We start from the raw sequence: 24,639 nt of genomic DNA on the forward strand, positions 1-24,639 counted from the left end.
GCCAGGGAGCTGTCAGGCACCGGACTCAATGGCCCTTGTGGGACCAGAATCAACAGTGCCGCGCTCGGCGGAGCCGCAATCGGAGGTGCCCCAGTCGATGGTGCCGCGGCAGATAACAGCGCCGGACGATCCGTCTTCGAAGAGCGCTCCTTCTGTGGAGCTGAAGCAGCTGGAGCGCTATGTTGCTTCCTGGGTCTCGAGGACAGAGAGCAGTGCCGAGCAGATGTCAGTGCCGGGACTCCTTCTCAGTACCAGAGCGGTCTTATCAGATGCAGATGCGGCACTTATTGGTAATGTGGGATTCCCCTAGGCACTTAAGGCAGGAGTCATGGGGATCCCCTATTGGCATCAGCTTTTGGCACGCCAAGCACGGTTTGAATCCTGGTGCCTTGGGCTTGAGCCCGTACTGGGGAGGGGAAAAGGGGCTAATCCCTGATCCCCCCTTAAACTAAACTATAAATACAACAACCAATACTAACTATAACTACAAGAATTCCAACTATACACACAATAAACAGCAAAGAACTACGAGTAGCTAGGGACGTGGAGATCAGCAAAGCCGCGCTTCACAGTTCCAATGACTATCACGGGCGGTAAGAAGGAACTAAAGGGCCATTGGGTCGGCAGGGGTATATAATGGCACCACTCCAGAGGGAGACCCAGTCGATCCACCGAGCGTTGCTAGGGTAAAAATCTTCCAATGAACGTGCATGCGGCACACACACACCTAATTGGAATCGATATGAACAAGTACTCAAAGAAGAATTTTTGGTGACCTCAGAATGTGGCCACCTACTCTTGCTGGTAGCTACTATGACAATTTTTCCTAAAATGCTTAATTAACTTTAGGCAAAACTAATACTTATGCAGATGTGCATGTCCAAATCATAGTAACTTATTTATGCAAGTGTTGTTTGTTTTTTTTCAAACTCAGTAATAAAAATAACACAGGTTTCAGAGTAGCAGCCGTGTTAGTCTGTATCCACAAAAAGAACAGGAGTACTTGTGGCACCTTAGAGACTAACAAATTTATTTGAGCATAAGCTTTCGTGGGCTACAGCCATGCATCCGAAGAAGTGGGCTGTAGCCCATGAAAGCTTATGCTCAAACAAAAATAACACAGTTGTCTCTATTCTTTTCTGGACCCAAACAAAACAGAAACACAAACAAGGTCTTTGTATGTTGTCTTTTTTTGTTGTTGTTTCTTTCGTTTTTTGTTTTTATTTTTTTTAGACTTGCTAGCTAGTAAGCCTGCTTCTACTTTTCACAGCAGCAGACTTGTTAGCTAGCTGGGAGGCAGTAGAAAGTGATATTAACAAACATATGAATATCACTTTTCACAGCAGATTTACTCAGCCCTGGCAAGCCAGAAGACAAATTAAGCCTTGCATGGGGAGATGGGTAGGGAGGCGGCTGGGGGTGATGGGGTGGATGGGTGAGGAGCCAGGGGAGGCAGCAAGGACCAGGGGTGATGTGTGACGGGCCAGGGGACAGAACCCGTGGCCGGATCCCACCGCTGCATGGCTGGAGCCTGCCACCCATCACTCCAGGGCTGGAGCAGAAAGCCTGAACCCCACTGCCCCAAGGAAGGTGGGGAACTCTCACAAGCTTTCTGTTCCTCTGGCATTTGTGGCTCCAGAGGGAGGCAGAGTCCAACCCATCCTGGTGGCCCAGGGGAAGGCCGCTGCTTTGTCCCCGCAATCACCAGCCAGAAGGCCGTGGTGGCAAGAAAAGCCCCTGTTGGCCGCATCCAGCCACAGTGGCCACGTTTGAGAAACGCTGATTTAGACCAACTGAGAGTGTGGCCTATGAAACAATGACTCAAAGTGCTCTAGAAATGCAGAAGTGGGCTATTATTTCTATTAAAAGATACAAGTGGAAAGCAGACACAGAATTTGTAAAAATTTATCCCAACAAAACATTTAAAATAGTTAAGGGGATAATCCACTAATACAGCTATAAAAAAACCAGAAACTACTTAGTTTGTTCCTTAGCTATCTCTTGATTTTTGATTTCTCCACATTACCTTGCTCATAGCCAAATACACAGGGTTCCTTTTGTCACCTCCACACAAAACATGCAATTTTTAACTCTGTCTGTATTGAAGTGGTTAGAAATGTATGTATATAATTGCTGGGAATACTGATTTGGTGTTGCATTGAAGAAGACAGGTAGCTTGTGTATGGTGTAGATTTTTAGTTGATTGTTGTGTTTAAGTGTGTTTGTTTGGATAATTGTTAAATAGCAGCAACTGTTTTAAGTGGAAATTGTTTGTAACAATAGTTAGCATTTTGAGAAGCTGCCATTTTCAAAGTTTCTAATAGATTTCAGAGGGGTAGCCATGTGAGTCTGTAATAGGAAAAACGATGAGTCCTTGTGGCAAGCTAGAGCCTAACAAATTTATTTGGGTATACGCTTTCGTGGGCTATAACCCACTAACAGAGTTATTTAGGTGATGTAGTGAGGAAGTGTGACGTTATCTTATTAAATATGGCCATGAAGATCATTGTTGTTACCACTGTTATATAATTGCAACAAATCTTGTACAAATTATGTCAAGTAAAGTGTCTACGGAATGGTTATGATTTGCTGAATATGATTATGCTATTTGTATGTATGTATCATTTTTGTATTTGAAGTTACGAGCATCTATACCTCTATTTCAAATGTTTGCTCCTAGGGTAATTAGCCTGCACATCTTGAAGGGACTATTCAAATTAAGTGGCTCATCAAGGAACACTTAACTCACAATGGACCATGGGAGACGCCTATCTACATTTAATGGACTTTCCTGCTGTGACTAAGCAAAATCATTCATGGACATGTTTGCCCATGTGACTCCAAACACCATCTTTCTACCTGTAATTTTCCACTAGCTGTGCTGAGGCCTTTGTTTGAAGCAACAGATTTCCCTCCACATGAAAGAAGCTATAAAAGGCTCTGGAAACATCTCCATTTGGCCTCTTTCCTGCTCAAACCTCTGGACTATGGACTTACACTAATGGGAGCATTCTAACCAAAGAAGTGAAGACCTTCCAATGATTGGAAGCAACCAGAGACTTGACTTAAGACAGCAGTTTATTCCATCACTGCTACAAGCCTGAACCAAGAAGTTCGCAATTAACGTATGTATTTTATTCCTTTAACCAATTTTAACTCTCACCTTCCTTTCTTTCTTTTTACAAATAAACCTTTAGATTTTAAATACTAAAGGATTGCCAATGGAGTGATTTTTGGGTATGATCTGCATTATATATTGACCTGGCTGTGTGGCTGGCCCTCTGGGATCAGAAGAACCTTTTATCTGATGAAACTGATTTTAAAGAACCACTCATTAAATCTAGTGTTTTTGGTGGTGCTACAAGGACTGGAATACATAGGAAACTGCTTTTCTGACTTCTTGTTAGCCAGTGTGGTGAAACAGAAGTTTACTTTTGTTGCTGGTTTGGCATATCTCATGGGAGAATAATCTCCAGTTTTGGGGTGTGTTTGCCCTATTTTTTGACAGGTTGTCCTGAATTTGGTATCCTCAGTTGTGAGCCACTGAGACATGGTTACAGGAGGTGTGCTGTTATGTTTGTCAGTATCTAAGTTTGTGGCTGGAACTATGTTTGCATGTTTTGGGTGGATTCACGGGGAGGAGACTTGCATTGCAGACAAAATTATAAAAAAAGGCAAGGAGAGAAACAGATCCCTTTTGATATAGTGGCAAAGTCCTACAAAATTGCTAGTGGGACATAAGTACACTTTAACTGACATTTCTTATAACAATAACTCAAGCAAAGACATCAAAATTGGGAAAAGATTTTAATTTTTATGCTTTAAAAGTAAAATATTTACTAACCATTTTTTTCTATGTTCTTAAGACAGACGACAGTATCAGGTAAGAGGCCTTTTTCTGACAAGGCTAACCAATGCTCTGATGTTGTTGGATAGTTATCCAGTACCCATCCTCCTTTTTCTGGAGCCCCAGGAAACCTGTCATTGTTCTTCTTAATGAGCTGTTACAAAATGTTGGATTTAGTTGTAAAACAAAATGATATAAATACAATAACATCAGTGAATTGTTTAGAAAAGCAGACAATACAAAATTATTTCTGCATTGTATTAACCTGTTTCAGTGTCATTTTTCTTTCCAATAAAGGGTCTTTTTATTAGTTATAGAAGAGATTTGTAACTTATGTGCCTGAATGAAGAAAGAATATAACAGAACAAATGGAGATGAATGTATAAAAATATACTGTAGTTTTCCAAAAATAACTACAGAGAACTTAGATTCAGGTCTCAGGAATAAGAGTTACAAACTGGCTAGCAAATCTAAAATAAAGGCCCTTGTATAAGCCTCTGGTCATATGAAATATGTAGAGCATTATGCAGCTTTGAAACACATCCTAGTGACTTTTTAAGCACTTCTCTGAACTGTTCAGATGCTCATAGAGAAATAAACAGGGTTTAAGCCATTCTGGTACAGCAGTAGCTATTGAGGACTACGGTAAATTTTTCTTCTTCCCTGCTCAGAAAAAAAAAATTCTTTTCAAATAATGTGTTTTTGTCTGTGTTTCAGTTCTTTTTGTACAAGGGTACCCTTTCTTCTCTCTCAGGGGCTAATCTGTGGCATTAAACCATGTCAGGTAAAGATCAATGCACGTCTAATAAACCAACTCTTTTCTAGAAATCTTCAGATATCAGGAAAAATTCAGACCAGCTGTAAAACAGCACTGATTTTTCACCAGATCTGAAGTTAGCACTGTATGTTGGGAGATCCTACCAAATTCAACCATGACAGCAGATGCATTCATGATAGGAGAGCCATATCGTAGCCACACAAACCATATTGTAGATACAGTAGGGTACCTACCTATACTACATCTGAAAAGGAAGGCCCACAACCATAGTCCCTAACTGCTTGATCAGAAGCAGAATTCCAAAGAATTAGATAGAGAGAGGGTGACTGTGGATAAGAGAGCTAAGTCACCAATAACTTCAGTTACAGGTGAGTAATATTGTTTTCTCCTTCATCAGGGTCTTTACTTCTGAAGTTCATTAAGCAAGATTACTTGAAGGGGAGCTGAAAAATATCCCAAATTAAGAAGAAACTGCACAGCTACTTTTCTGAGGCAGGCATCTGACCTGTCTTCAGAGTCTAATACTGATCACAAGAAATGTAAACTGAACTTTGTGTTACAGTTTTGCAGATTTCCAAGACTGACAAAATGACTTTAAAAGCTGTGCTAGCTTAAGTGGAATGAGCATTACTCTTCTGAGAAAAGAAAATGCATTAAATACATCCAAATGCAAGGTTATGCATCTAGGTACAAAGAATGTGCAATCCAGAACAGTGAGTGGTTGTGTCACCACCTGCCCTGTAACCCTGCATGCCTCAAATCCTTTGCTGCTGTGGCTCACAGCCCAGACACCAACAGCCAACAGACAAGTATGCAATCCTCTAAAGTGTTTGTGTGCTTTGCAGCTGTGATTCAACACTCTGACCCCAGCATTCTGCCTACAACACAAGAGCCCAACTCTAATCTCTATCACCCAGTTATCTTATGCAGAAGTGACCCCAGACACACTCCCAGACCTGAATTTCCCCCAAACCATCTTCCATGAAGTGTCCAGTCCCCTCCTGGACCATTCAGAGAAAGAATAATGTTCCTTTGCTCCTTTAAAGAGACAATAACTAGCAGCTTACCATATTAACTGGAGTTAATTACTTCTATTCAAATACAGCACTGTGTTGGTTTAGATTAAAAGTAAAAAAAAGTTCATTAACAAAAGGACATAGGTTAAGTGATGCCAAGTAAAAGAAATAAAGGTAGAGATGGTTACAAGCAAATAAAAGTGAAAATATGCTTTCTAATAGCTAAGACCTAATTTCAACATCTTACAGTCTTTGTTCAAGATTGATGAGGAAACTATCTTTGGTTCCCAGAGATTTCAACCCCCTTGGCAGGAATGTATCCTGGAAAGTAGTGACTCTGAAAAGGATATAGGAGTCATAGTGGACAATCAATTCAACATGAGCTCCCAGTGCAAGGCAGTGGCAAAAAAGGGATAATGTGATCTTAGATGTATAAATAGGGAGTAGGAGAAAGGAGGGGATTTTATATCTGTATGTGGTATTGGTGAGACCTATACTAGTATACTACCTCTTGTCCTGGTGTTCACATATTAAATAGTGTATTCAACAATTGAAGAGGGTTCAGAAAAGAGCCACAAAAATTATTTGAGGCTTTACAATGAGAGACTTAAAAAGAACATCAAGAGCTTGCCTGGTTATGATGTGTAAGAACCTTCACAGGGAGAAAATACCAGTTTCTAAAGCACTCCTCAAGCTAGCTGAGAAAGGCCTAACAAGATCTGGTGGCTGGAAGCTGAAGCCAGACAAATTCAAATTAGAAGTAAGGAACAAATACTTTTAACAATGACAATGATTAACCACTGGAATACACTACTAGATGAAGTGGTGGATTCTCCTTCTTTTGATGTTGTCAAAACAAGCCTGGATGCTTTTCTAGAAGATATAGCTTATCCAGGGATTGGCAACCTTTGGCACACAGCCTGCCAGGGTAAGCACCCTGGTGGGCTGGGCAGGTTTGTTTACCTGCCACGTCTGCAGGTTCGGCCGATCACAGCTCCCACTGGCCGGAGTTCGCAGCTCCAGGCCAATGGGAGCTGCGGGAAGCAGCGGCCAGCACATCCCTCAGCCTGTGCCGCTTCTTGCAGCCCCCGTGGCCAGTGGGAGCCATGATCAGCCGAATCTGCGGACACGGCAGATAAACAAACCGGCTCAGCTCGCTAGAGTGCTTACCCTGGCAGGCCAGGTGCCAAAGGTTGCCGAACCCTGGCTTAGTCAACCAAAACATATTAGGCTCAATAAAGGGTTAACTGGGTTAAATATTATTGGGGAGGTTAGACTACATGATCCAGTGGTCCCTTCTGGTCTTAAAATCTCTATGTATTTTTGCTATTCTTGAGGATTCTTAACTCAAGCCCCAATTCAAGAAAGCACTTAAGCGTGTAAGTTGATCCCTATTCTAGAAAACACTTAAGCATATACTTAAATCTCATTGACTTCAATGAGACTTAAGTAGGTGTTTAAAATTAAGCACACGTTTAAGGGCATAACTGAAGCAGGAAGCTTTTCTGTATTGGGGCCTTACACTGTATTCAGTCTCATTGACCTAATAGTAATCCTAGTCTTTTTAGAGTTTGGCCTGGAAGTCTTCTGCTTTAGAAGAAAACAATGGTGAACCCTCACAGCCTGACCCTAAAGTCCTTGCTTGGGCAATCATTGGGGAGTTTTGCCTAAGAACTGAAGAACAAGGCTTTCTAATAATATATTTAAGAACCTGTCCTAGGTTTCTGTGTTACAGCCTTAGCAGTGTAGTAAGGAATAGCCCTCTTAATTCATTATTATACCTATAACCATCAATACTGTTGCTGAGTACAATGGTATATTGTACTGTACATTGCTTAAGGGCCACGTGGGAGAGATCCAAGCCTTTCTATACTGCTGCTCTGAGATTCCAATAGCATCATAAGGTTTATAGATAAACTAAAACAAAAATGAATATAAAATTTATAAAAGTTTGACACTCCTAATTAAAAGGCTACAAATATGACATTCTAAAGTAAGCTAGTCCACAGTATGTGTGGGATCAAACTGAGACTATATAATGTGAAGTATACTAGATTTACATTTCAAATGAACAATCTGAAAAGTAAATGTTGCAAGGGAATACATAAAATATTACAAGGAACTATTAGAAATAATATTTGAATATTTTAGTACTGTATTTTTACCTCTGTAATGGCTTCCTCTAATGCTTCAGCATATACTTCAGCCGGTAGCATTATTGGAGATTGTGCTGCAATTTTTACAGCTTCTTCTACCAAAGCTTGAACTTGTGGGTGATCAGCAGTAACCTCTGACTCTGATGTGTTTATTGATGTATCTTCTATTGTGTTTGCAAGGAATTAATTAATATTAAAGATCGCTAATGTCTTACATTTTACACAGTGTTTTTCATCTAAAAGGCTTATAAAGCATTTTACGGATTTTACAAATTAGTGTGTACACCCTATAAACAGGAGTCTTTTAAGTGACCTCAAAAATAACAGCCAATTCTGAGGAGGAATGCAGCAACACTACACAACAGTTTTGAAGAAGTTACACAACATGAATTGAAGAATATTCCTTCCAAATGTATTTAATTATTTAATAATGACAACTGAAGACTTTGATTTTATGTCTCATTCAAAAGATAACCTCTTACACAGTACAATGACCCCTAACACCAGAAGGTGCATTAGTTCAATATTGACTCAGGGAGAGAAGCGGTACCAACTGAATCACCACTACCACTTCCTTTAGCACCCTCAGAGCTTCTTTTGTGGGTTTCTAATCAAAGTGTTAACTGCTCTGACCCAGTATAGTATGTTAGAAATAACAAAAATCATAATGCAAGGTGGCACCTCATCGAGGGTAGTAAATTATTTTTTGTTGAGGTCAAAATGTCTTGGTCAAGATATAGTCAAAGTCCAGACTCCAGAGAAAATAATAAAAAATAATAATGATAATAATAAGTAAACAAAAATTTCAGGGTCTGTTCAAAAGTGGCTGGTGATCCAGATGTGACCCATGGTCCACCTATTGACTACCCTTGCTATAAACTATGAAGTCTATCTTCCCTAAGTCAATTACTCACATTGACTAGCACTGTGCATTCAATCATTAATTTATTGTACAACAGGAATAAAGATCCTAAAATATTTAACCATTTCAATACATGAAGATGTCAAGATAATTAATTTTTCCGTATGCCTTGTTGACAAAATAGTAACAAAAATATACCGTGGAGTTACTTTATAAAATGTATGATGTATTGTGTGAACAGTACCCTTTGACAAAAATGCCAAACTAACATTTGGCAATCTAATTATATCAAGATTTTTCATTATTTGTCAGTGTTTAATTTTTGTCCTCCAGAGATCTAAACATTATCAAGATATCTGCATTAAATTATAATCTCTTTGGTCCAGAGAAGAGGTCTTCTGTCATATTTGTACACTGGAAAACAGATAATTATAATAATTAAAAATATTAATACCATTTAGTTCTTCTGTGGTTCCTTCTCCATCGGTTCTGGACGTGGAAGTAGCCTCAGTGGTGTCTTTAGTGTCCACTATAGTTATCAAATATTATAACATTAAAAGAATATTATGATTAAAGGAAAGCATATTTTTGTCAAAAAGTAGAAATAATACATTTAGGTAAATTTGCATTTCCTTTGTAGAGACGTCTATGTCACACAATAAGCAGCATATTACAATCATAATGCTACTACTTCAAGAATTATGTTAAACTTGATTATTATAGTTCAAATTATATTTTAATATAATCCAGTTTATGGATTAATTTTGTAATTGGCAAATCTTGCACAATTTACTAAGGTGTTTGTGAGATTCAAGTGATGGTTATGTGTAATGGTAGAATTGCATTTCCATGACATTGCTAACATGGAAACAATACTGCTTAATATTTTGTATGCAATGCCATGTACTCTGTGGTAAGATGGACCTAAATTGTGCCGCAAAGTTTCTAGATACTGTAGTGTTCTGCTGAAAGTTATGTAAAAGTTTCAGGTACATTTTTAAAATTTGTGAGTTTTATTGAATTAAATATTAAAAAAGAATAGTCCAGTCAGTACAGTAGCTTTTGTGTTATTTATTTTGATACTGAATTCAGGGTTGCTTTTTTACGTGTTCCAATATTTTCAGTTTTTAATATGTTATAAGTCATCTTTAGGTTTAAAAGTTAACATTAAAATGTGTGAGACAGTTCACGTCACTCAAATCTATTCTTTCAGGCTGGCTGAAAAACTAAGGAAGACTCCACTGCACCTGTTTATATATGATTCACATTTTTCAAGCTTTTCTTCCCAAACATGAGGTCTAGAAATATGATTTTTTTTTAAAAGGAAACTCAGATTCTGAAGCACAACTCTGCAGTTAGAGAGGAATTCTGTGGCAAATTATGTGGGTGTGGAGTCTGAAGGGCTATGATTATTTATTTGAAAAATTATTTTTCAAGTTATTCCACATACTTATACAAAGTGTTCACAGAGAGATCATCCACAAAACATTCTTCTAACAGTCTACTGCAAGCCCCCACTTAGCATATTCAACTGGATATTTCATCATATTGTAATGTCTTTCAGTGATACAGGAAAAATCATGGGCCAAATTGGTCTAATTCCAGTGAAATATTGGAGTTACTAGGAATTAACTTGGCTGCCTGTGAATTATAGCAAATGAAAAAAATAAATCAATAAAATATTATGATCGAGAAATAAGTCACACAAAATCTGGAAATCCAAAAAGTTAGGTTTCTAATACAACATTGACTCTATCACATGGAGCTCCACTCAAAGACTACTGAAATCAATGAGAGTCATTCTAATTCTTCAATGGAAGTTGGTTTGGATAGGATCTAATCACATCAGCCACACTATCAGAGGCTCGTTCACCTCCAGATCTACCAATGTGACATATGCCATCATGTGCCAGCAATGCCCCTCTGCCATGTACATTGGCCAAACCAGACAGTCTCAACGTAAAAGAATAAATAGACACAAACCAGATGTCAAGAATTATAACATTCAAAAACCAGTTGAAGAACACTTCAACCTCCCTGGCCACTCGATTACAGACCTAAAAGTCTCAATATTACAATAATAAATACTTCAAAAAACAGACTCCAATGAGAGACTGCAGAATTGGAATTAATTTGCAAATTGGACACCATTAAATTAGGTTTGAATAAAGATTGGGAGTGGATGGGCCATTACACAAAGTAAAACTATTTCCCCATGCTTATCTTCCCTCCTCCCCTCCCCCCAGTTCCTTATATCTTCTTGTCAAGTGCTGGAAATGGGCCATTTTCATTACCACTACAGTTATTTTCCTCTCCTGCTGACAACAGCTCACCTTAACTGATCATTCTCCTTATAATGTGTATGGTAATACCCATTGTTTCATGTTCCCTCTGTGTGTGTGTGTGCGCGTGTGCGTGTGTGTGTATAATATTCCTTCTGTATTTTCCACTACATGCATCCAATGAAGTGAGCTGTAGCCCACGAAACCTTATGCTACATTAAATTTGTTAGTCTCTAAGATGCCACAAGTACTCCTGTTCTTTTTATAGTCCATCCTGTGCTCCTTTGTATACAATGAGTTAGGGAAACTTTCCTTATTCAATATTTACTTGTACTTTGAATTGGATAGTGTTTTTCAAAAGCATATAACACAGGCTAAAATTCCACCCAGCTTTGTTGTGCTCATGTGCCATACCAAGAGAACATGGGCAGAGAATGAAATTATTTAAAAACTCTGGTATTAAAACACTGAAGGCATGTTTCAATCATGTTTTTTAAATACTTGTAACTTGTCAAGTTTTGAGAATTTAAAAAAACGTAGTAGATTTTGACTAGGCCACCAAAAACACATGTCCAACCTAGGGACTCTGTCCCTGACAAATTTCAAGTTCTAGCACCTCAATGAGAAGAGTTAAAAATAATGAAAAATAATTTTTAAAAAATTTATAACATCAAAAGGTGTATTCCCCCACCCCCGCCCACTGTCTCTTCAGTCTCAAAAGCTGCTGAACCATTTTGGCTCAAAGTTTCAGAACATTTCATTCTCAATCATAAACCAGACATGAAAAATAATAAAACCAAAAGATTAAAGTTTGAGTAAGTTATGAGCAACTGACAAAGGCCCTATAGAATGCTAAATGCCTAGGGAAAAAAATGGTTACCTACTTTTCCATAACTGTTGTTCTTCAAGATGTGTTGCACGTCTATTCCACTGTAGGTGTGCATGCAACTTGTGCACAGTTATCAGAGAATTTCCCTTCAGCAGTATCCACTGGGGAAGCATGAGCACCCTCTGGTCCCTGACACAACTGCACGCAGATATAAAGGGCAATGTTGCCCCCAGACACCATCAGTTCCCAATGGAAAGACTCCAATAGAGAAGGGAAGGAGGACAGGTTATAAAATGGACATGTGCAACATATCCTGAAGAACAAGTTATGGAAAGACAGAGAACAGCTTTTTCTTCAAGTGACTGCACATTTCCATTCCACTGTAGGTGACTCTATGCAGTTCGAACTGGAACTGGGCTTGGAGTCTACCTGAAGAAGGATTGTAGCACCACTCGCCCAAATCTGGCATCATCTTTAGACTAATGAGAGATGGCATAGTGAGAAGCAAATGTATGGAGTGATGACCAGGTTGCCACCAGGTTGCTACCCTACAGATATCCAGAATGGGAACATAAGTGAGAAAGGCTGCAGAAGTCACCTGAGACCTGGTCAAGTCACCCATCAGTTTACTCGGAGGTGCAACATCAGCCAATTGGTAGCATAAACCAATACAGATGAAAATCTAGGCAGAGATCCTCTGGGTGGAGACTGGGTGGCCCTTTATCTGAAATCACGATCAAAAGTTGAGATGAAGACCTGAACGGTCTAGTCCGATCCTGGTAAAAAGCAAAACTCTTCTAACATCTAGAATACGGAGTTTTTCCTTCTTCTTTACTTGAATGGGGCTTTGGAAAGAAAGCTGGTAAAAAAAAAAATCACTCGAGTCATGTGAAATTTGGAAACCACTTTAAACAAGAATTTAGGGTGAGATCAAAAGAAAATCTTGTCCCTAAAGAAAATTGTATAAAGAGGCTCTGATACTACAGTTTGCAGCTCCTCTACTCTCCTAGGTGAGGTTATAGCAATAGAAAGCCACCTTCAGAGACAGGTATAACAGAGAATAACTCACTAGCAGCTTAGACGGGGGATCCATCAACTTTGCATGCACTAAATTCAAACTCCACTGTGGAACCAGGTTATGAACCTGAGGGTATAATATGAGGAAACCCTTTAGAAATCTGATGGGCATAGGATTTGAAAAAGTTGATCAGTTATCCGCAGTAGGGTGGAAAACTAAAACAGCTGCCAGATGGACTCGGATGGAACTAACAGCAAGGATTAGCTCTTTCAAAAACTACAGATAGTCCAAGATATGGCAAATCAGAGCTTGAGCTGGGAGGATGCTTCTTTGTATGGACCAGATGCAGAAGGTCTTCCATTTAGTAAGGCAAGTTGAATGTTTCCTGCTATTTAGTCGCATTTCTTGCATCCTCTTAGAGTAAACTTGTTCCAAGGTTGTCAGCCATGACACATCCTGCTGTCAGGCATCAGGCATGAAATTTGGGATGAAGGAGGTGGGCTGTAGTCCTGGGAGATCACATCCATGTTTCTTGGGAGCAACAATGGAACTCTGATTAATAGGTTAGTAGAGTTGAAAACCAATGAGCCATTAAGAATAAGGTGAGTGGAATCTTGTTTGACTTTGGATAAGACTTTAGGCAGGAGCAGAATGGAGGGAAGGCATACACTAGGACTTTTGACCGGGGCAGGAGGAAAGCAACCGTTAGCAAACCCAGACTGTGACCCACACGGGAGAAAAAAAAAGACATTTTTTGTTTTCTCTTGTTGCAAATAGGTCCACCTGGGGAGTTCTCCAGCACTGGAAAATGGAACTGGACCATTCATGGTGACCTGTGAAAGACCTGTTCAGGCAGCCTCCCAGAGTATTTTGAACTTCCAGAAGGTAAGCAGCTTTTAGGTTGATGGAACTGGTAATGCAGAAATTCCAAAGGATTGCCTCCTGGCATAACTTTGTCGATCGACACCCTCCCCCCACCCATTGCTTGTTTACATGCTTGATAGCTGCTGTGTTCTCTAAGAGTACCAGCAAATTCCACTACCTGATATGTGGAAGGAACACCATGCAAGCCAGATGGATGGCCTGGAGCTCCCTGATATTTATATGGAGACTTAGATCCTGGGAAGACTAAAGGCCTTGACTCTGAATGGGACCTAAGTGAGCTCCCCAACCTAGATCTAATGCATCTTGTGACTAGGGTGAGAGTCTGCTGAGGAAGTGCAAAGGGAACTCTCTCGCAAACATTCATAGGTTCTACCAGCAGCCCAGGGAAGACAAGACCTGAGCAGGTACTTGAACCACCATGAGTATATGTTGATAGGCCAGTGAGTACACTGAGACTATCCAACTCTGTAGATCTCTGAGGTGTAGGCAGCATGCATTTACATGGTGCAGCATGCCAGACATGTGTCCTAGAAGCTTGAGGCAGTTCCAAACTATGGTAACAAAGTGTACCTTTAGATCTAGAGCAATGACCTGCATTGTTTAGAACCATGGCTCTAACAGGAAAGCCCAGGTCTTTGTAGAGTCCAGGATTGCCCAATGAATTCTATTCTTTGAACAAGTATAGATTTCTCTGTACTGATTAGAAGTGCCAACACATCAAAAGTGGTTTGAATAATGTGTACATTGGAGAGTACCTGAGACTTGGTCTGGCATCTTACTAGGCAGTCATCCAGATAAGGAAGAGAAAGTTATTTGCCTTGTGCAGTAATGGAGGTTCTTCTAGATGTGTGTCTCTGTGGGTGTTCCACTTTAGGTGCTGATGTGCTCCTGCACTCGTAACCAGAGATTTATGATAGCAGTGCCTGGTTGGGTCGCACATGTGCAGTCCTCATCTCGCGCTGGTTCAGCCAGTTAACTGGCGCTGTGTGACCAACGCCCGCCCCCGTTCCTTCTCTACTGCAGTCTGGTGATAGAATTCCTAAGCAGAGGGGAGGAGGGAGGATAGTGGAGCACCCACAGGGACACACATCTTGAAGATCCTCTGTTACTGCACAAGGTAAGTAATTTTCTCCTCTTCTTCAAGTGGTGTCCCTGTGGGTGCTTCACTATTCACAGAGCAGTGCCCTCCGATGGAAGGAGGGGGCTTTAGAGTTGAAGTTGTAGCAGATGAAAAAGTACTGTGTGACCAAACAGGGTATCAAAAGATGCATGTTGTTGCAACATACAGTGCTGTGTAAATGTGTGTGATGAGGTCCAAGTTGCAGTCCTATAAATTTCTGCAATGGAAACATTATTGAGAAATGCTATGGAGGCTGATAGACTTCTGGTAGAGTGAGTACAGATCCCCATAGTGGGTTGTCGTTCATGTTGGAGATAATACAGTTTGATACAGTCTGATACCCATTTGGATAACTGTTGTTTGGAAATGGCCTTGCCTTTTGATCATTTGGTGACTGAAATGAACAGTTTTGGAGATTTGCAAAAAGATTTTGTTCTATGGATGTAAAAAGGCTATAGCCCTGTGGATATCCAATGAATGTAGTCTAGATTGTCATTTGTCCATATGTGGTTTCAGAAAAAATATCGTTATGTACATAGTTCGTTAAGGTGAAAGGATGAGACAACCTTAAGTAAAAACTTAGTATGTGGTCTGAGAGATACTTTATCTTTGAAAAGGATTGTATAAGGTGGGTCTGTCAGAGAGCTGCTAGTTACCACACTTTCCTGGCAGATATAATGGCCACTAGGAATGCAACCTTCATAGAGAGATGTAGTAACGAGCATGTAGCCATGGGCTCAAAAGGAGCCCGGTGAGGATGTGGAGGACTAAGTTGAGGTCCCATGGTAGGTTAGGGTGTCTAACTTCTGGACAGGAGGTGGAGAGACCATTTAGGAAACATTTAATAAGTGGATGTGTGAAAACAGAGAATCCATCACTTTTATGATGAAATGTCATGATGGCTAACAGATGTACATGGATCAAACTCATGGAGAGGCCCGTTTGTTTGAGTTCCAGTAAGTAATCTAAAATAAGAGGTAAGGGGGCTGACAGAGATGTAATCTGTTTGCGTTGGCACCATGAGTCAAATTGCTTCCACTTATGTACATATGTGAGTCGGGGTAGTTGTCCTACAGATGTTTAATAATGTTTTGTACCTCTGAGGAACATGTCATTTCAGATTCTGAGAGCCATGTAGTAACCAGGCTCTGAGATGAGGTCTTTGGGGATCCAGATAGATGACGCAACCTGTGTCCTGCGATAGAAGGCAAGGCAGAAGCAGGAATGTGTGTGGTGGACAGACTACCATGTGGAGAAGGTAAGGGTACCACATTTGTCGCATCCACCTGGGAGTTATTAAGATCACTCTGGATCCATCTTGTTTTATCTTATGGAGTACATGGAAGAGGGGTGTGATGAAAAGTGTATAAGAGGGGAGCGTTTCACTTGATGAGGAAGGCAACGCCTAGACAGTGTCAACTGCAGGACTGGAGGCATTTGGAGTATTATGTGTTTGCAAAGATGTCTATTGTTGGGAACTCCCACATCTGAAAAATATCTAGGATTACCCACGTATTCAACTCCCATTCATGGTCTTGATAAAACTTCCTGCTCAGGGTATCTGACATGATGTTCTGGCAGCCAGGTAGGTATGATGCTATAACATGGATGTTATGTTTGATGTATCACTGCCAAAGACGCATGGCTTCTACACATAGGGAGTGCAATCGCGTTCCCCCTTAACTGTTTATATAGAACATACAAGCTACATTGTCTGTAAAAATCTGTATCATTTTGTTTTTGATTAGTGGTAGGAAGTGAGAACAGCTTGTAGTTCCAGCTGGTTGATATGAGATGGGACTCTGCTGTAGACCATCAGCCCTGTATAGAGTGTGTTTTCAGATGTGCCCCCCAGCCTAGAAGGGAAACGTCCCTGGTGATAGTGAGCGATGGTGGATTCTGTAGGAACGGCACCCCTCCCACCCTGCTGACATTGTCTGGATTGGTCAACCTTAAAAGGGAATCCTGGACTTTATTGGGCATGATGATGAGCTTGTTTATGTTGTGCCTATGTGGGACATAATTTGGCTGGAGCCAGGCTTGTAGATACTGAATGTGTAGTCTTGCATGTCGGACAACGAAGGTTGTGGCATCCATGTAGCCTAGGATTTGTAAGCAAGTTCTGCAGACATTTGCAGGCTGTTTTGCACTGTTGAGATCGAGGCGGTTAGAGTCAGAAAGCATTTTGTTGGTAGGGAGGCAGTTGCTTCAGGGGAGTTGAGGTCTGCTCCAATGAATTCTTGGCATTGGACAGGTATTAGAATAGAATTTTGTATGTTTATATGAAGTCCTAAGATGGTGAACATATTTATCGTACATTGGGTGGTGTCTGTAGCTATGTGTAGTGTTGATGCTTTCAGCAGACAGTCATCTAAGTAGGGGAATGTCATGATTCCCTCTCTGCATAGGTAGGCAGCTACTATGGCTAGTACCTTTGAAAATACCCAAGGTGCAGTGGAAAGGCCGAAGGGTAGAACACTGTACTGGAAATGGTCCTGTGCTATTGTAAACTGTAGGAATTTCCAATGGTAGGAATGGATGGATATATGAAAGTATGTGTCCTGGAAGTCGAGGGTTGAGAACCAGTCCCTGCTCTCTAATGTTGGGATTATGGTGCTTAGTGTGATCATTCTGAATCACTGTGTTTTCACAAACTTGTTGAGTCACCAGAGACTGAAAATAGGTCTCCAACCTCCTGTTATTTTCTGTGTGAGAAAGTAGTGGGAACAGAACCCCTTCTCTCTGTACTTGGTTGGTATGGGTTCTACTGTTCCCAGAGATATGAGATGGTTTACTTCTTCTCACAGAAGATATTCATGAGAGGGGTCCCTGAAGAGGGATGGCAAAGGGGAGTAGGTAGGGGTTTTGGAGGTAAGGGGGATGGAGTAACCATTTGATTATTTCTACCCATCTGTCCATCGTAATGTACTGCCAGATTGGGTAGAATGGAAGTAGGCAATTTCCAAAAGTCTTGCCAGTTGACCAGTTGTAGATGGTGTCAACACAGAGAGATGGGATTCTCGAACCCTCGGCCAAGGTTTCAAATCTGTTGTCTATAGGTTGATGGCTGACAGATAGTAGTCAAAGGAGTGGATTGCCGTCTCCTCCCTGTTGGTCGTAGTATCTATTGCATTGTGTGTACAGAGGGGGTCAGAATCTTTGAGGAATTTGATAATTGCTCTGCCATCTCTTGTTCTTAGGTGTGTGGATGTCCAGAGATCGCAATGTGGCCCCTGAGTCTTTCGAAGTGTGCAGTGACTCATCCATTTTGTCCACAAAGAGTTTGGAGCCTTCGAATGGTAAGTTCTCTATGGTGGACTGTACTGGCTTTGGAAAATCAGATAGATGAAGCCAGGAGGCTCTCTTCATAATGACTGCTGTTGCTATGGATCTCGATGCAGCTTGTAGTGCTATTCTGGTGATGAGGTGGCCCTCTGTGATGAGTGCTTTGTACTGCTCATTTTTGTCTTCTGGAATAAAGTTAATACATTCAGAGAGACTTGCATAATTAATGTAATTTTTCCAATAGGGCCACATAGTTGGCAATTCTTAATTGTAAGGTTGCAGCCAAATATGCTTTGTGGCCGAACGGGATGAGCCGTTTCCAGTCTTTGTCATATGGGGTGTTTCTGTAATATTGTTGGCTACCCCATTAGGAATTTTGTTTTCTTTTGGTACTTGTTTAACAGCCTTAGATCTAAAATATGCCTGAGATGCCACTTTGCCTTTGCATATAGGAAGTAAAGGGAATAAAATCCCTTCCCTCTGAACAACATAGGAACTTTCTGTATGGCCCCCATGAGGAGTAGAGACTGAATCTCCTGAAATAGTACACTCTCAAGAGAGTGGTCCCTGAAGAGGGATGGGGAAAGAGGGTGGAAGTGGGGAACAGAAATACTTTGAAGAGTATATCCCAGTTCAACTGTGCTTAAGACCCATTGATCCATGGTGATACAGGTGCAAGCACTTAGAAAGTGGGATGGATGGTTGCTTAAAAATGGGGTGAGGAAAGATAGCAATGTGGGGAGTAGCATAATGCTCTCAACTGAGAAGTGAAAATTGTTTAGGTGACCCAGTTTGCCTAGAAGAAACGGCAGCTGCAAAGGAGGATGGAGGAGAAGGATGCCTCTTGTAACTTCTGCCCTCTCTTTCTGGACAGGTCTTGAGAATGTGGAAAGAATGTTACCTGCACACTCTAGGGCACCCCACCTTTACCCTTCTGTGAGCTCAAAGTGTAACCCAGTTAATTTAGGCACCTCCACCTTACGGCTTTGAGTGAAAGGCACCAACCTTTACTCAGTTCCTAGGGCTCAGGGCCACCCTTACTTAGTCTCTAGGGCTCATGGCATACTCTCCCGTGGTTTTGCTGAGCCTTTTACCAGTGAAAGAGCCTTACACAGTAATATCCTTAACCTCCATTTATTAACAGTTACCAGAACAGAATACACATGCTAAATATACCATGCTCATCACTTTCAGTAAGGCAGATGAACTCTTCCTCATGGCCAGTCCAGACCAAGTTATCCAGGGTTCCAGCTTCTGCCCAACATAGCTGGTAAGGTGTGAGTTCTTGCAGCTCTGGTCTTGGGCTGGGTCCTCGAGTTAGGTTCCAAAGAACTTCCTTTTGGACCCCAGTTTATATAGTTAAACTTGAGTCCTGCTTAGCTATACCTTGACTATCATTTTAAACTAAAGTACTACAAAATAGTATTTTTCACAAATCCTAACCCACTATGAAACAATTCTTTAACCAATTGTATCCCACCACCTTAGTTGATTTAAATCTTGCAAAGTTAGTTATGCAACACACAGAAACCATCAAAGAATCAGACAGATACCATACAGATAAACAATGGAGAAATAGGGACCATAAAGGCAAAACAATAAAGAAGTATAGACAGGGCTGCCCAGAGGTGGGAGCAAGTGGGGCAATTTGTCCCAGGCCCTGGGCCCCGCAGGGGTCCCGCGAGCCCTGGCCCAGCAGTGGTCTGGGTCTTCAGTGCTGCCAAAGATGCGGAGCAACTGAAGGGCCCCCCGCCACCGAAATGCCCTGCAAGCCCTGACCCGGCGGCAGTCCGGGTCTTTGGTGGCATTTTGGTGGCAGGGGGGGCCTTCAGTGCTGCTGAAGACACAGAGTGACTGAAGGGCCCCCCGCCGCCGAAATGCCACTGAAGACCCGGACTGCCAGGTGAGTACAAGCGCCACAGCTTCCTCACTTTGCCCCAGGCCCCCTGAATCCTCTGGGTGGCCCTGAGTATAGATTTCACAAGCACAGTTGTTGATAAGTGATTCCTTGCCAGATAGGATGCTATCAAACAAAGTTTTCTTTAACCATTGTGACAAAGCTCTGTCCTTGTCTCCATGGGTCCCGCATTTCCTGGCAGATTTTGCTAGTCTCAGAGGCTCATTGTGACCCTCCACGTAGCCCTTCTCTCTCTAGAGGCAAGGGTCACAGCCTACTGAGCCATTTTCATCATAAGCCAGCGAGGGAGGTGAGGAGAAAGTATTCTCCCTTGCACAGTCTCTGTTGTCTCCCAGTCTCAGTGATTAATCAGGGGGAGAGGGGAATAAAGAGGGGAACCCGCTCTCTACTCTGGGCTCCAGCTCAGAGACCCTAATAGTATCAGCTATGATATCTGAACTTTTAGAAACAGGGCACGTACAATTCCCTGGGCTACTTCCCCACAGCAACCCCCACTTCCTCAAGCTCCACTTCACCGTCACCTCAGAGCCTCCTTCCTTGTGCCTGATATGGTGTGTACTGCTCAGTCTCTCCAACAGCACAACTTCCTCCCACAGCTCGACATGCATGCCCACTTGACTAACTGGGAGGTTTTTAACTAGTTTCAGCCAACCCCTGATTGGCTTCAGGTGTCCCAATCAACCTAGCTGTCTCCACTGCTTTCTGGAAGGATCTTAATTGGCCCCAAGTGTCTTGATTAACCTGGAGCAACTGCCATTTGGTTACCATGGTAACAGGGATTTGTTTAGTCTGGGGCTAACATACCTGTTTCTCACTACTTTCCTATAGCCATCTGGCCTTGCCCTGTCACACCATCTTACGATCTGTTTCTCTATCTGGTGATGGTGGGTACCATTAGGACAAGAGCACCTTCTTAACAGCTCAATATTACATTGTTCTGATGCAATTTAGATGGAATATGAAGATATGATTCTGCTTCTTAGCTTATGTTTGCTGCTGCTTACTGCAGAAAAAAGCCTGAGACCTTACAGAAGGTCTGAAGCTGTTGGGAATGCTGTGGCCTTTCTTTTTGCTGCTAGTCTATAGATCCCCAGAGACTTAAGGGTTTCCCTTGAATCCTTAAGACTATGAAGTGTCTCTTCTATTTTATTGGAAAACAGTAAGGGACCTTCAAAAGAAAGGTACTGAATAGTTTGTTGCACCTCTTAGGGAAGGCTGATGACTGCGGCCAAAATGAACACTGCATAGTGATGGAGGAAACCATAGCTTGAGCTGCAGTCTGCCTCATCCAGGTTTGCCTGCAACGTTGTCCAGGCAACTAATCTGTCCTCCTCCACTATTACAGAGAACTCCTGCTTTGTCTCATCATGACGCTTTTCTTTGAATTTCAGGATATTATCCCATAGGCTGAAATTGTAGTGCCCAAAAAGAGCTTGCTTGCTCACAATCCTAAGCTGTAAACTCCCTGCAGAATAAAAAGTTTCCTGCCAAGAAGGTCTATCTTATTTGCTTCCTTTCCCTTTGGAGTAAGAAGCCTAGAGTCTCTGCCTCTCTTTTTCACTGCAGCAGCAATCACCAAGAAGCCCGAGGAGGGTGGTTGTAGAAATGGATCCTTGTAAAGGAACATAATAGCTCTTCTCCACCCTTTTAGCAGTTGGAGGCAGGGAAGATGGGGTCTGCTATAAAATCCTGACAGATTCCAGATTCCCCCCAGAGGAGCCTTCAGAGGCAAAAATGTCCATGCCTTTGTGACCTTTCCTGTACCTCTTCTGTTTGGATATCCAGAGCTGCAGCCACCCTCCTCAACAAATCTGGATGAGCTCTGAAATCGTCATGAGGGGGAAAGGTAGACTCATTCACTCTGCCTCATCAGGTGATGTAGAAGAATAGGCTAAGTGTGTTGAGGAGGCCCCCCTCCAATTCCTCTACAGAAGAGTACTGAGCACGTGTTTCCATCTGCATGGTACTGGTCGTAGTACCAGGGGAGATAAGATGATGATCTTCCTGCAGATGCTCCTGGTGCCTAGCTGAGGTAGAAAGGTGGGAAGGGAGCAGAGAGGATCTCTAATGTGGAGGGAAGACCCCAGCAGTCCAACAGGGCCATTGGTACTAAGGTAGGACCAGTTACATGAGGCCACTGGCTCTTAGAGTGCTGAGGCTGTGATTGGTACAACGGCGGGCAGGCACCCCACTGGAGCTACTGGGCATAGTTGAGGAAATAAAGGTTCAGCTTCAGAGTCTGATGAGGAGCCCCCTTCCACACACCATTGGGGAACTGACGTGTCAGTAGCTGAGACCCAAACTCTGAGTCTGGAGAAGGGGATACTTGTAATATCTTGCTGGCTTGCCTCTAGATGGAATCCTATTCAGAGGTGCCATGACAGAAGAAGTGGTTGGTACTCAACAGTGCTCTGGGGCTGGACTTGGGGCTGTAGAAGTGTGTAGTTCCAATCCAACTGTGTGAGATTTCTGAATTGCAGGAAAAGACAGAACCGACAGGTTACGGATATCCCTGGCTACCTCAAAAACCTCAAGTGTTGACAGCACAGGAAAGGGGTCCTGGGTCTGCAGTACCGAAAGGTATGCTAGGTCATTTAAAGATTGGTCTCAATGGACTCTTTCTGGGTTCTAGAGTCAGCAATCCCGCCTGGCTTATAGAGTGCTCCTGGGGGTGCGTCAACTCAGAGCCTTTGTATTAGACTTGAAAGGCCCCACTACTGAGTCTTTAAGAAACTTATGCAGTATCTTCTTAGGCACCAGTGATGTGGATCTACCTGTGGACACCATCAGATCAAGTCTAGCACTCCTGACTGACTTGGATGTTCTTGGCACCCATACAGAGTGGAAAAGTTCCGACAGTGGATGAAGCATAGACTCCCTAAGCTGGTACTCAAGTCAGGTGGCCCTGTCCATTTTCGAGAAGTGTTTGAAATGGCTACAAATGTGACATTTGTCACTTACTTGAGCCTCTCCCACACACTTAAGTCAGCTGGGGTGTGGGTCACTCACGACATAGACCTGTTACATGAACAACAGGCCTTGAAGCCAGGAGAACAGGGCATTAGTTTGGTAGCAAACTGGGTACCCAGCTAGGCACTGGTAACCCTACACTAAAAAAATACTAAGCTATACTTATTCTTATAACTAACTATTTACAGATATTCTACAGATATACTAAAAACTAACACTACAGGTATTATATACACTAAGGATGGGAAGATAAGTAGATAAAAAGATCACATCTCCAACAACTACCACCACCACCACATTGCTAGCAGTAGGAAGGAACAGAGAGGGGGTTGGGGGCAGCGTGGCCCTTTACACCTGTGTGCAGTGGCACGAGGCAACAGAGGCCCAATGGGTAAAGCTGAGGGAAAAATCTCTGACAACTCTGCACAAGGCTCACGCACATGTACAGTGCAATGGACATGTGCAATCACTCCAAGAAGAACACAAATTCTAGCTGTTTCTATGCATTCCATCTATAGTACATACATTAATTTCCATCTTCAGTAATTTTAATATGATGATATATCTGTAAATTCTGAGGTGTCCTATGTATCACCAAGGGCCTGATTGGCCCCACAATCCTTACTCAACATAATGGAGGGTTGCTGAAATGGGCCCCGAGTTCTTATATTAGATAAAGCTCTCACCATTTAATCACATATCTTATATAAAATTGATTACATGTCTTACAACACATGCTAGTGTTAGGCAGAGACTAATGACTACAGAATTAGACCCAAAGTTTATATCAATTACATGCATGGTACAATAATTACCTGAATTATATTTCAGGCACTTATGTGTTTGGGTGAATTAATCAGTTTTACCTGATGATTCAGCTTCTTGGTCTGAAGAATTGTCAGTCTTTTCTGTGTGAACATAAATATTAATATCTATTAACAGCGCAACACTGATTCATTTGTTTATATATAATTTAGTTAATTATACCTTTAGAATGTTTTTACATAACTCATGTTTACACAGCTCCAACTTCCATTCTTTCACAGCTCACATCCCCAACACCCAAATCATTCCCCACCCGTTCCTTCCTAATACCCCATATCCTATATCCATTACAAAATATAAAAATGTAGATAAAGTCAATGCAAAGTATTATAGCTGGATTGGTTGTGGAGGATTGTGCAGATGTGTGAATTGGGTATGTGGTATGTGGAGAAGATATGGAAGAGACAGAGTGGAGTACTTAGTGTGTGAGAGTTGAGAACGAGTATGTGGTGTGGAGGGACTGGTCAGGTATGAAAGACAAGTAAGCTGGACTATGAAGGCTGTGAGCTGAATATGAAGGAAGTCTGAGATTGTCATGGACATGTGAAGATTGTAAAGAAGGTTGAATCAGATGCGTGCCTTCTGGAAGCATAAAAGTTGCATGTGTATCAACAGAATAAAGTCATTTGAAGTATTGCTAGTGTATGCACCACAGCTCTTTTTACCTTTTTTCTTAGCCACGTATGAAAAACTCTTGTGCTATAGGAAAAAAAAGTGTATGGAAACACCAGACTTTTCACCAAAATGCATGCCTAACTCCTATCAAAGTCAATGGGATTTTTTTGCACATGGAGAAATGTAGCATTAGTATCAAAAGTACCTATCCTCACTGCTTTCAGAACAAACTA

The 24,639-nt window shown here is 41.8% G+C and overlaps 1 protein-coding gene across 1 annotated transcript in view; it reads right to left on the minus strand.

Moving 5' to 3' along the window:
• Window positions 1-24,639, minus strand: part of AK9 (adenylate kinase 9) — a 244,988-nt gene that overhangs the window by 150,776 nt on the left and 69,573 nt on the right. The window contains exons 15-18 of the mRNA XM_075064564.1: window positions 23,833-23,874; window positions 9,114-9,188; window positions 7,807-7,961; window positions 3,845-4,001 (exon numbers count right to left, since the gene is read on the minus strand). Coding sequence (XP_074920665.1) covers window positions 3,845-4,001; window positions 7,807-7,961; window positions 9,114-9,188; window positions 23,833-23,874 — 429 coding nt within the window. The remainder of the gene's footprint in view (window positions 1-3,844; window positions 4,002-7,806; window positions 7,962-9,113; window positions 9,189-23,832; window positions 23,875-24,639) is intronic.

This window comes from Chelonoidis abingdonii, chromosome 3 (assembly GCF_003597395.2).
Source record: "Chelonoidis abingdonii isolate Lonesome George chromosome 3, CheloAbing_2.0, whole genome shotgun sequence".
Classification (NCBI taxonomy): Eukaryota; Metazoa; Chordata; order Testudines; family Testudinidae; genus Chelonoidis; species Chelonoidis abingdonii.